At 51.7% G+C, this 13,238-nt stretch overlaps 1 protein-coding gene across 2 annotated transcripts; it reads right to left on the minus strand.

Annotated features, from left to right (window-relative positions):
* Positions 1-2,800: 2,800 nt before the first annotated feature.
* Positions 2,801-11,477, minus strand: KCND1 (potassium voltage-gated channel subfamily D member 1). 2 transcript variants are annotated; one of them, XM_070365891.1, is made up of 7 exons: positions 11,204-11,477; positions 8,621-9,780; positions 6,532-6,694; positions 6,350-6,433; positions 6,163-6,261; positions 5,649-5,899; positions 2,801-4,217 (listed from the first exon to the last, which is right to left on the minus strand). In XM_070365891.1, exons 2-7 carry the CDS (start codon positions 9,739-9,741, stop codon positions 3,989-3,991), a joined length of 1,947 nt encoding a protein of 648 aa, XP_070221992.1. In that variant the 5' UTR covers positions 9,742-9,780; positions 11,204-11,477; the 3' UTR covers positions 2,801-3,988. The 2 variants fall into 2 exon arrangements, with proteins under 2 accessions (XP_070221992.1, XP_070221991.1); XM_070365890.1 differs by having other exon boundaries at positions 8,621-9,862.
* Positions 11,478-13,238: the final 1,761 nt, after the last annotated feature.

Genomic DNA, 13,238 nt, shown 5'->3' on the forward strand with positions numbered 1-13,238 from the left:
ATTCCGGTTCCACCCACCTACAAATTCACATCCGGTGGAGAGGCGGGCGCCGCTTCACCCTGGCAACAGGCCGAGTTCCGCGGTGATTGGTTAAGAGATGCCACCACTCAAGTCGGACGGGCCAACCTTGGGACAGACATGCATCGTGGGGACAAGTGGGTGTTTGGAAAGCAGACACGCCCTTTCTGGCATCCGCGTACACTCGCCCTCGCGTTGACCTCCCCGCCTCTGTGGCTAGCGCGCAGGCGCGGCACATAATTTTTTTTCTTTTTTTCCCCCTCCTCTGAAACTGTTTACCTGAATCGAGCAATGTTTATAAACCAGCTCGGTCACCAGCGTCTAGCAGTAAAGTTGGTAAAATTCCTGCTACTGAACGGATGGAGAACTACAAGCTAATCCTAGCTGTGCCTCTTCTATCTGAGTGATCTCTGACAAGTCATTTAATACCCACCCTATCCTTAGTTTCTACTTCTCTGTAAATGGCAATGATAATCCCAATTTAAGGATCAAAGGTTAATCCTTGCAAAGGGTCTGGTGCTATGCCTGGCACATCACTAAATTAGTCTGTACTGTGATGCAATGGAAAGGACCCCAAGCTTTTGAGTCAGGAAGACCTCAGTTCCAGGCACACGTGGACCATTACCACTGTATGACCTTGAGGAAGCCAGTGTCTCAAATTTGAGGTTACCCATGTGTGAAACAGGAATGATAATGCCTACCCAGACTACCTCGAATAGTTATGGGGGTGAGTTGAGCTCATGAACGAAGAAAGTGTTGTGAGGTGAGGGCTCCTTGCCAGTCTTAGGAGCCAAGCCATATAACAGGCCATCATATAACTCTTCTCAGTGCCACCTAACCTTCTCCCTTCAGATGCCAATCCTAGTTAAAGGTCTTCCCTAAAAGGTGTCAGTAATAAATAGACTATAATGGTATTTTCTGCTTATGAGACTAAATTGGAGAAGACTCACGTCTACTGAGCTGTTTGTGTTTAGGGCACTGTGCCAAATGCCTATGCAAATTATCACACTGAATCTTCTCATGACCATCTCACTTACCCATATATCCCACTCCCTACTCAATATTTGTCCAGCACTATACATCTGGAAGTGAACTTATGATAATAATTGTAGTCAACCTTCACCAAGTACTATGTGCCTGTCACTGTGTGCTCAACAGCTTTGAGGTTCCTTTTGCCAATGAATGAATGGCACCCTCCTCTAGTCTTTGCCCAAGACAGAAACCTGGGAGTTAACCCTGTTTCCTCTTCCTCAAATCCCACATACCTGTCAACCCCAAGTTTTGCCAATCCTGTCTCTGCAATCTCTTGACTTTCTAACTCTTGCTGCCACCTACCTGGTCTAAACCACTATCATCTGCCAGCTGGACAACTGCAAAAAGCCTCATCACTGTTTTTCCTCTCTCCAAGACTGGTTCTCTGTAATCCACTCCCCACAGTCAGAATAATCCTTCTGAAAAACAAACCTCAGGATGACTTTCCTGTTTATAAGCCTTCAGGGGTCCCCATTATCCTTAGGATGAAGTCCACATCTGTATCATAGCTTCAAAGGCGTTTTGTTATCTGGCCTACATCCTCACCTTCATCACAGCCTCACACTCTCCTCACCAGCTGTGCTGAACCACTTCAGTTTCCCAAGGTCCTGAGCTGGTGCTCTAACCTCCAGGTCATTGAACATGCTGTTCCCTCTGCCTAAAACGTTCCACTCTTTGGTCTTTTGCCTGGCCAATTCCAATTCATTGTTCCGCCAGGTTAGATTCTCCTGCCATCCATTAATCTTGGTTCTACTACACTATGTTGTAATTGCTTAATTGCCTTCCACACTCATTCCTGTAGATCAGAGATGTCTACTTTGCCCATTTTTGTACACCTAGGGCTAGGACACGGAGAAGGCAATGGCACCCCACTCCAGTACTCTTGCCAGGAAAATCCCATGTACAGAGGAGGCTGGTAGGCTGCAGTCCATGGGGTCGTGAAGAGTTGGACACGACTGAGCGACTTCACTTTCACTTTTCAATTTTCACTTTCATGCATTGGAGAAGGAAATGGCAACCCACTCCAGTGTTCTTGCCTGGAGAATCCCAGGGACAGGGGAGCCTGGTGGGCTGCCATCCATTGGGTCGCACAGAGTCGGACACGACTGAAGCGACTTAGCAGCAGCAGCAGCAGCAGGGCTAGGACGTGATATGCAGTTAATAAATATTTGGTGCATAAGTGAATGATTATCTCTATTTCACAGATTAGCAACTTGAGGCAAGAGAAGATAAGTGATCCTCTAACCCAGGGACTGGAACTCATGTCACCCTGAATCCAAGGGCTGTCTTTTCGGTGCTCCACAGAGCTCAGTTACACTAGTCTAGAATATCCAGTGGCCCAAAAGAGAGAATAAAGGTAGGGGACATCCACAAGGAAGTGGAATTCGCCAAATCGAGAGATGCTTTTCATCGGGGTTTAATTCAGAGCTGTTTGCTGTCAGGAAGCCTAGTTTTAAGTCTCCTCTAAGCAAGTGTGTGCTGCCTTGGTTCTCAGTTTCTCTATCTGTGAGTGAGGGGGCTGGAGCAAATTATGTTCATGGGGCATGTCTCAGGATCTCCTAGTCTATCTCACTGGCTGTAGATTTACCTCTCCTAAGCACCCTCTTCCATTTCTCCTAGATTCCCGTCTTCTAAAATACACCAGCAACCATCCACCTCCCATAACTTTTCCCACAACAGCCCTTCTACTAGTTAAAAGGAATTGAAATTGGAGTATTTTCAACCCCCAGTCCAACCCAGCCCCAAATCCACAGAGCCAGGAGGTGCTCATCCTCATCTCTCCTCTCAGGTTTTATTGACTGATGGAAACTACATCTTTGTCAGCCACCAACTCCACAGGGACAGTGCTGGGGACAGGGAACCTGAGATGATGCCAGATTTCAGCCTGAGAGCAGACAGAGAGTTCTGGAAGGTGACCCAAGAGGGAGAAGAGAGAGGAATATGTGAAAAGGCATTGTGAGGTTGGAGAAGGAGATCAAGAAGTTTCTTCTGCCACCTACAACTCCTAGAGTTCAGGAATAAGCTGGGCCTTAGTCCCTGACGCTTCTGGACTCCTGCCCAAGAACATGGAGTCAGCCCATGATCTCTAAACACAGCCCAGTTCTTGCTGGCTGCCAGACTTTTATCTCAGCCAGTCCAGACTCCAGCCCAACCCAGGAAGGAGGTAAACCAAAGAGAGAAGGAGGCATAGTTAGAGGTGGCCCCTATGATTAGGGCAGATGTAAATGCTGCAGCAAACTGGGCAGAGGCTTTGCATAATGTCACGGCAGCAGCTGCTATTGCTAGAGTTTGCTGGCGGCCCAGTGGAGGACAGGGTTGTGGGGACCCATTTCCAGCAGCCAGGGAAGGGGAGTGGTGTTTGTGCTATCTGTGTGTTTGGGGAAAGGCAGCCTAACCCCTCAGCCAACGTTTAGGGGTGGCAGGTCACTGCTGAGACCACAGCCCATTAAACCTGTGGTTGCATTCCAAGCTTCAGAATTTGGGAGTTGTTGGGCCTGGTGGAGAGTGGGGTCTTCTTCTAGAGGCCACATCATCAGTGAGAGTTCTCTTCTCTGAATCCCCAAACCTCCATAGCTCAGCCAGAGAGAAGAGGAAGTCTCACCTCTCCTTCTTGTGTCAGAACTGGGGAGGGGAGGAGCATGCAGGAGGCCAGCTTGGGTAGAGGGGCCAGTCCCAGTGTGCTGGGGCAAGGAGGTTGAGGGTCTGAGGAAGCCCAGCACTTCAGCTCCCACAAGGAAAACTGTCTGGGGTAGGGGAAGTTTTCCATTCCCTGGCTATTTCCCCACCAGGTAGGCCATTCCATGAAACTCCATTGCATAGTTCTCAGTGGGGGGCAGAAGGGGTCCCCAGGCCTGCCCTTCTCTACCTTCCCAAAATATGGCTTTGGAAAGGAGTCCCCAAGAATTGGGAGGGCACTCTGGATGGGCAGGCCTGCCTGTCATAGGGAAGAGATCTTGACAGTCTCGGGAAGGAGGCAAGGGGTACCCAGGCTGGAGTTCCTGAGGGTGCTGCTGGCCCCACCACCACCACCGCCAGGGGAGGAAGGTTGGCTCTCATCTGGGGTGTTGGCAGGAGGGGTGGGGATACTGATGATGGCAGCCACGAAGTCCCGGCTGTCGCAGGTCAAGTCAAGGCTGTCATGGGGCTTGGCATTGAGGCTTGAGCGGCTGTGGATAAGGGTGGGAATATGGAAGGTTCTTAAAAAGTCATCGTAATACTTGCCACAGCAATCATGACATTTACTGAGTGCCTGTTGGGTCCCTGGCCCTGAGCTCAGTGCTTCCCCTGCACCCTCAATTATGGTGGTGCCAAGTGAGTGCTCTGGATTCAAACAGTCCTAACCCCACTTTAACCACTCTAAACCTGTCTTCTCTCATCTGGAGCATGGAAATAATATTTCCTACCTCAGAGAGTTGTTGTGGGGATTAAATAAGATAATAAATGGTGCATAGTGCTCAGAATAGTGTCTGGAACACAATGAGCACACACATAAAAGTGTTCTCTATCGTGGTTACTCCTTACAGTGTCAGAGTCTTCACAACAGTCCACAGGAAGATGACACAATCTGGTCCCTATTCCTTTCTGATTTTACCTCCTCCCACTCTTCCCTTCTCTCACTCCACTCTACATGCAGAAGCTTCCTGGCTGTGCCTCTAACCTGCAGACCCATTCCTGCCTCGTGGTCTTTGCATAGGCTACTTGCTCTACCTGGAAAGCTCTCTCTAAATATCCACATGGCTCATTCCTTCTCTTCCTTCAGGTCTCAACTCCCAATGTCACCTCAGCAAAACCTTCCCCAACCACACTATTAAAACTGCATCACACCCTGTTCTACACTGTCTATCCCCCATCCCTGATTTATTTTTCTCCTTGGCACATAACATACTGCATCGTGGATAAGAATCCACCTGCCAATACAGGGGACAGAGGTTCAATCCCTGGTCCGGGAAGATTCCACATGCTGTGGAGCAACTAAGCCCATGTGCCACAACTGCTGAAGCTGTGTGCTGCAACTATGGAAGCCCACACACCCTGGAGCCCACACGCCGCAACTGCTGAGCCCATGTGCTGCAACTACTGAAGCCCGCGTGCCTAAAAGACTGTGCTCCACAACAAGAGAAGCCACCACAATGAGGAGCCTGAACACCACAATGAAGAGTAGTCTCCTGCTCACTGCAACTAGAGAAAGCCGGAGCGCAGCAATGAAGACACAGTGCAGCCAAAAACAAATAAATAAAACACACTGCACCATCTGTGTTTTTGTTTTTTAACTGTCTCATCCCACTAGAATATAAGTTCCATAATGTCAGGATTTCTGTCTGTTCTATTCACCTCCTAAATTGAACTAAACTCCTAAACTAAAATGAACTCCAGAATGCCCCAAACTATACCTAGCATACAGTAGGTGCTCAATAAATGTTTGTTGAAAGTACAAATGAAAAATGAGGCGTTCCAAACAAGATAAGCAAACTTCCAGCATGGAGGAGTTTGGATTTGAGCTCGACTGGTGAGATCTGGAGTCATGAAATCTCAGACCCTGTGGTCCAAGCTCTGAGCTTCCCTGGGGAAAGGGGGGTGCAGCAGGTAGGGGTCCTCACCTCTGAGGGGCAGGGCTCCTCCGCAGCCCTGCCAGTGTGTCCAGCTCCTGCATGCTACCACGGCTGACCGAGGCAGTGGAGTTGGCAAGGCGGATGGCACGACGCTTGGCCCTGCGGGGGCAGCAAGAAGATAGCAGGCTGCCAGCTCCCACTGGCTGGGAGGACACGGAAGTGCTGCGGCTGGTGCGACTACCCAGCGAGACAGCACCCAGGGCCTCGCTGAAGGTTAGCTCGTCCGTGAACTCATGGCACTGTGGGCAGAATGGAGGCATGATCACAAGGCACCACACACTTACCTCACCCCCAGGCCCTTGCTCAGGCCATTCCTTTCTGTCAGTTGCTCTCTCTTCCCTTCCCCTGCCCACCCTTCAAGACTCAGCTCTACTGGGGCCTCTTCCAGGAAGCCCTGTTTGATTTCTACAGTTAGTAGTGAGCCTCTCATTCCAGGAGGGAGCTAGCTTGGTGGAAAAGGGACCCCCTTCATTCTGCCATACCACCTCTCATTAGGCCTCACCGTCGTCTTCTCTAGACAATGCAGCAAGTGATGATGTTGCTGCTCGAAAGCAGAGCGGTTCCTGACACACAGTGCCTGCTCCTCCCCACCGCCACTGTCCTAGAGTGGATAGAGCAGAGGGATAGGGTCAGCCCCTTCCACCTCCTGTCGCTGCTCACCTCTCACCCCAATCTGAGCCCCTATCCACCTCAAGGCTCCCATTCTGCTTGTACTGCAGGAAGGCATTGGTGGTACCACTCTTTGCCAACCGAATCCTTGCCAGGCGCACCTTCTACAGAGAGAGGAGGAGAAAAGATCAGGTGGGCAAACAAAAGGAGACTGGCTTGGGGTGTGGGGAATAGTAGGTACTCAGGTGGAAGGTGCAGTTACCTGCTGTGCTCGGCGCTTGTCAGCACGCTGGTTCTGGTGGTAGATGCGGCTAAAGTTGGACACAATGACTGGCACAGGCAGGGCAATGACCAAGACGCCACTGAGTGAGCAGATGGATCCAAAAATCTTGCCAGCAATGGTGCTGGGCACCATATCTCCATAGCTGGGGCCAGGGGAGGTAAGCCAAGGTCAAGAAATATGCCCACCCACCCCTCAGTCCCCCACCGCATCCCATTCAACCTGACTCACTCTGCGACCCTAGCCAGGTACTCAAACTCTTTCTTGCTCTGCAAACTGTAGGGAATGACCTCCCTGGCCACCAGTAGGGGTCAAGTGAGAAATGGGCCCTCAGCCCCTACTGTCTGCTGCTCCCATCCAAGCTGTGCACTGGGCATTTAAGTCAGCTAGAAATCTATTAATACCTGGAATAGGGGAGTAGGAGGAAGTCACAGGCAGTAAATATAGCCTCGACAAAGAGTCCCACCACCACAAGTCAGCTAAAGGGCTCTGAGTCCTAGGAGCAGTTCTCTGTTGGTGTTGCTCCCGTGTGTCTTACCTTCTCTAGGTAGGATCCCTTCTTATTCCCTCAGGGGAAACCTTGAAACTGTCCTCATATGAAAAAAATAGGGGGGAGCCTTGAAACTTCTCCCTCTGTTTCTCCATACCAGGTCCCTCTCCCTCCGATGGAGATGGAGCAGAGCCAATCTTACCAACTTGTTTGGTTGGGGGTGGGGGGGTGAGGCTCAGAGAGGTTCCATAACTGATTTGCTCAAGATCACACAGTGTACTTTTGTTCTAACCACAGAACCAGATCCGCTCCACAGAAACACAGCCTCTGCAGTCTTCAGCCTCTAGGCCTTTGCTCCGGCTGTGCCTGCCCCCACCCCCCCACAAGCTCCCCCACTCCCAGGATACTTCTTTCTTATTTCTTTCCTTTGACTCATTTAAAAGTCTCTCCAACTTGACCATTCTGGCTCTGTGATGTGTCATCTCAGACTATGTCCTCAACTATGAGACACCCTCTCCGGGTTGTTGTGAAGACTGAATAGGACAAAAAGATATCAAAATACTCAGTTCCAACCTGTTCTCAGTGCTCAGTATTTGTCGATATAATCATGAACCCCCAACTAGAATTTTTCTTAGAAACCTCAAATAAATTTTTTGTACCTCTACTAAGGTACTGAGTAATCCTAATGTATTCACTCAACAGATACCAAGCAGGGACTGCCTACCTAATCCCAGTGATAGAGATTTAGAAAAGGATCACAGTATCTGGCCTAGACAAAGTCTTTAAGAACAAAATAAGTTTGATGATTTCATCTGATGCTTTTAGCCCATTTCCTCTCAAGGACTAAAAAAAAATAACACTGAAAATATCTTGTTCTGGGGAAACATCAAGGAATTACCAAGCCACAAAGGTACTGCCCCACACAGCTGATGAATCTAAGAGTTGGGAGACATGGGCCCTCAAGATGGAAAAGAGGGTGCTAGAAAGCTAATTTCTATTTATCCTGCACCAGAAACATGATGAGAATTTTCACAATGTGACTGAATCCACCCTGGATGGTGAAAGAAAGAAAGTGAAGTGGCTCAGTCATGTCTGACTCTTTGCAACCCCATGGACTGTAGCCCACTAGGCTCCTCTGTCCATGGGATTTTCCAGGCAAGAGTACTGGAGGGGGTTGCCATTTCTTTTTCCAGGGGATCTTCCCGACCCAGGGATCAAACCCAGGTCTCTCATGTTGCAGGCAGATGTTTTACCAACTGAGCCACCAGGGAAGCCCATTTGGATGTTGAAGGGGTTATCATTTCTCATTTTGCAGAGGGGAAAACTGGCTCAGGCGGGGAAATGTCAACAGAAACAGTGCAGCTAAGACCATCCTGGAATCCAAGTCTCCTGACAGGGAAAATAAAGGCATTGTCAGAGGTGGAAGGGATTTGGAGATTAATCCAACTCCCTCAATTTTACAGATGACAGATTGGAGCTCAAATAGAGATAGAGAACATTGATCTAACCTTTTTTAATTTTACAGAAAAGGTGAGTATAATTGATTGACCGGGCAGCTCCCCACACAGGGTCTGCACTCACCCAAGTGTGGTCATGGTGACAATGGTATACCAGAAGGCCGCGGGGATGCTAGTAAAGTTGGTCTTGTTTGTGCCCTTCTCAGCATAAAACATAACAGTGGCGAATATGATGATGGCCATGGTAAGGGAAAAGAGGAGAAAGCCCAGCTCAGAGGCACAGCTCTTGAGTGTGTAGCCCAGAATCCGCAAGCCCTGTGAGTGCCTGGAGAACTTGAAGATGCGGAATACCCGGAACACCCGCAGGGTGACAAAGGCGCCTGAGACATCCTCGTTCTTGGGCATGAAGAGCCCAATGTAGTAGGGCAGGATGGCCACCACGTCAATGAGGCTCATCACACTCCGCAGGAAGCGGCAACGGCTAGGGGCAGCAAACAGCCGCAGGAGGTATTCACCGGTAAATATGAGTACACAGGCCGTGTCCATGCAGAAGAAGGCCAGTGGGAAGCGGTCGCCACAGGGCTGCTCCCTTGGTGGCCGCCGTGTAGGGCTACGGCATGGAATGGTCTCCACCACGTTGGCAATGACCGACACGGCGATGAAAAAGCCGGTCACGTAGTAGAACACGAGGGCCGCGGTGCTTGTATGCGGGTTCTCGAAGGCCCGCCAGAGCCGCTGCCTCAGGGAGCTGCCAGCCGGCAGCGTTGGGCCGTCCCCGGCCTGCTCGGCCTCCTCGTCCTCTGCTAGGCGCTCGGCGTTCTCCTTCTTGCGGTCCCGGTACTCTTCGAGGCAGCAGTCGCCCACGAGCTCAGGCACCAGGCCATAGAAAGCCAACTCTTCGTCGAAGGCCTGGATGCACTCCTGCCGCGGGCAGTGCAGCCGGCCAGTGCGGTAGAAATTCAGCACGTGCCGGAACATGTCCGGGTCGCGATCAAAGAAGTACTCGCCTGAGTCGGCATTGTAGAAGAATTCCTTCTCTGAACTGCCCAGCAGAGTGTCTGGGTAGCGGTCCAGCGTGTTCTTCCAGGTCTCAAAGCGCCGACCGCTCACATTCACCACCAGAACCTCATCCCCTCGAGATGCCTTCACCCCCGGCGCCGGGGGCAGGGGCTGCTGGGCCAGGGGCAACCAGCCCACAGCAGCTGCCCGTGCGAAAGGCAGCCAGGTGGCCACGCCTGCCGCCATCCTGCCGCGCCCCAGGCCCGCGGAGACTTGGGGGGAAGCCTTTAGGAAAATGTGGCTGTCTCCAGGATGGTGGAAGCCTGGAGAGGCCCTGGGCCACTCGCACAAGGAAACTGGGGGGTGTCTAGAGAGGCCAAGAGGAACCAGGAGGAGGAACTAGAGATAGAGAGACGGGCAAGGGCTTGGGGGGGATGTAGAGGGTCTTAGAGGGACCAGGGGGTTGTCTTGAGGGGGTAAGAAGGGGCTAGGGAACATGGAAAGGAGAAGAAAGGGGGGCATCTACAGATGCCAAGGATCTGAGGGAGGGTTCAGAGAGACTGAGACAGCTCTAAAGGATTCTGAGAGATATCTGGGGGTGTCTAGGAAGGAGCAGGAAATACTGGGGAGTGGTCCATACTCTCAAGAATTCTGAGGGAAGGAAGAGGGACCTGGAACCACTTAGTGGGCTTGGAGAGAGAATTGGGGCATCCAGAGGGGTAGAAACAGAATCAGAGGTGTTTGCAAGAGGCTGAGAGTGTCTGGAAGGGGATTGTAGAGGGTCTGAGAGAGTTGAGGAGGGCTGTCCAAACTCTCAAGACTTCTGGGGAGAAGATAAGGGGACTGGAGCCCCCTCGTGGATCTAGAAAAGGGGTTGGTGCATCTAAGGGGTGACTACAGAGCCAGGAAGTTGTAAAGAGGCTGAGAGGTGTCTTGAGTGCCTAGAGCTACCAAGAACAGCCTGCGGGTGGTGTGTCCACACTACAAGAGTTCTAGGGAAGGAAGGAGAGGTAGGGACCCTAGCAGGGCTGGAGAAGGGAGTGGGGTATCTAAAAGGTGAGATATGAGGCCAGGTTATTTTGCAAAGGCTGATGTGTCTGAGAGAGAAGAGTATCTGGTGTGGCTGAGAAAGCCTGGTCCACGCTGTCAAGAGTTCCGGGGGGAGGGAAGGGACCTGGGAAACCCCTCAGGGCTGGGACTCAATTGGAAGGAAGTTGGGCACAGCCCCAGAGCTCCCAGGGAATCAAAAAAGGCTAAAAGGAAGAGGAAGGGGGGGGTCCCCCTCCAAAGGGACTAGAGAACGGGGTGGGATGTTGAAAGGAAGTTGGGTGTGTCTCAGGAAGGGGGCTGTTGGGCCTTGCAGGAGGCCCACAGGGAAGGCTAGGATCAGGCTGCGTCCTACCGCTGGGGGCTGGTCTAGGGAAACCACACCCCGAGGGGCTGGCGGTGTGTGCTGGGCATCGGCAAAAGCGGCATTGGCAGCTGGTGGAGGAAGACGAGAAGCAGCCACGGCCAGGCCTGGGAGAGGAGAAGGCAGCACAGGCAGGAGGAGGGGGCTGGGTCCCTGGAAGCAGGCTGTGGAAGGACACGGTCCAGCGGGACCCTTGGGACTGTCCCAGGGTGGGCTAGGGCATGGGGGCTGGATCAGGCAAGGACAAGGACAACACTGTTGGTGGCCCCCTCCCCCTTCCCCAAGGGCCGTCCTCACCTATGTCCCCGTTGCAGCAGCAGCAACAGCGGTGGGGCTGGGGGTATCAAACACCGGAGCTCCTGCCCCCCTCTGCAGAGCTGCTCCGAGTTCTCCACTTCCTCTGGCTCTCTCTCCCCGCCCCTCTGAGCTTGCCGGAAGATGGAGGGAGAGGCAGGGAGGGGCCTTGTGGCTCCCAGAGCCCCCTCCCCTAGGACAGCCTGAGAGGGACCCTGGGGAGACTCCGCCTCCTACAAAGCTGGTTGGGCCTCAGTCGCGTCATCTGGAAAATGGGGGTGGCAGGGAGCTTTGCCAATTCTCCCCACCTCCTTCCTGGACTCCCCCCTTCCTACCCAGATCTACCCCCTCTGCCCCCAGGGCCCCCACCCCCACCCGTCTGAATCAGCAGCACTTAGCAGATCAATCGATGGGGAAGCATCGGTTAATGGCCCCAGAGCGCAGAGTGCCATGGGGAATGATGCAGCGCTGTGTCCCCACCCTGCCCCCTAGGCTGGAGGAGGCGGGGGATTGGTGGGGGGGGGGCGTTTTTCTAGATGCCAGAACCCTTGGCGGTCCTAGGTTAAGAGTCCAGCTCTAAGACACCTGCTGTGGGACTGGAGCACTGTCCTCCGTTGTCAGATGTGAAATAGGGGTGGGAGTATAAGGGGAGTACAGATGGGGACAAGGCCAGGTAGCACGCTCTCCCCCCAGCAGTCTCCACTCTGAGGTGCAGTCTCCCCCATTTGTCCACATCCAGGAGCCTCAAATCATGCCTCCTTCCCTAGAGGGCTCTGCTCCGGGGCAGCAAGAGTGCCTGAGGCATGGGTGGGTTCAAACCCCAGCTGTGCCACTGATTGTGTCCTTGAGCAAGTAACTTGCATCGTTTTCTTTGCTGTCCATGGAGAGTTACCCCAACATGAGTGTCATTGGAAGCATTAAATGGAGTGATGCGAGAGGGGCATGGCACACAGAGGACACCTCACCTTTAGTAATTAAAGTTATGTGGCAATGGGGGAGCAGTAATGCAGGACCAATTTTAGCCTTTCAATGGACTTGCCCACCCATGTAATCCTCCATTTGTTCATCACAGTCCTGATCTGTCCATGTCTCCATCCCTCCCCATACCCACTGCCCACCTATCCATCCATTCTTCCACTCACACAATCAATTTCTCTACCCTTCCTTCTACCTACCCATCTATCCATTTAGATGGGTCTATCTAGTCATTAACTCACCATCTAGTCACCTATCCATCTAGTCATTAACTCACCTACCCATTCACTCATCCATTTGTATATTAACCTCATACACCTATTTACCAACCTATCCATATGGATTCCCCACCACCACCCATATATCTATCTATCCATAGCTCTAAAACTGAAAGTGAAAGTCACTCAGTAGTGTCCGACTCTTTGTGACCCCATACAATCCATGGAATTGTCCAGGCCAGAATACTGGAGTCGGTAGCCTTTATCTTCTCCAGGGGATCTTCCCAACCCAGGGATCAAACCCTGATCTCCTGCATTGCAGGCAGACTCTTTACCAGCTGAGCCAAAAGGGAAGCCCAAGAATACTGGAATGGGTAGCCTATCCTTTCTCTGGCGGATCTTCCCGACTCAGGAATCAAACCAGGATCTCCTGTATTGCAGGCGGATTCTTTACCAACTGAGCTATCAGGGAAGCCCATCCATAGCTCTATCTATCATTTATTATACCTACTCCTTAGTCTTCCCATTAGCTCATCCATCAACCTAGCCACTCATCCATCCACACATCCCCCAAGCCATCCATCTGTCCATTTATATCCCTACTTGTCCCTCCTCTACCTATCCACTTGTCCAGCAACCCATTTGTCCATTTATTCACCCACTTATCCATCCATCCATTTATTTACCATCACCAATCCATGCAACATTCCACTTTATCCGTCAGTCCATCCAACCATTTATCCATCCTTCCATCTGTCCACTCATCTATACCCACACCCCAAACAGATCCATCCACATACATGTCTGTGGGTATTTCTGCTCCACTCAGTTTGAGAGACTGTAAC

Source organism: Bos mutus, chromosome X (assembly GCF_027580195.1).
Source record: "Bos mutus isolate GX-2022 chromosome X, NWIPB_WYAK_1.1, whole genome shotgun sequence".
Classification (NCBI taxonomy): domain Eukaryota; kingdom Metazoa; phylum Chordata; class Mammalia; order Artiodactyla; family Bovidae; genus Bos; species Bos mutus.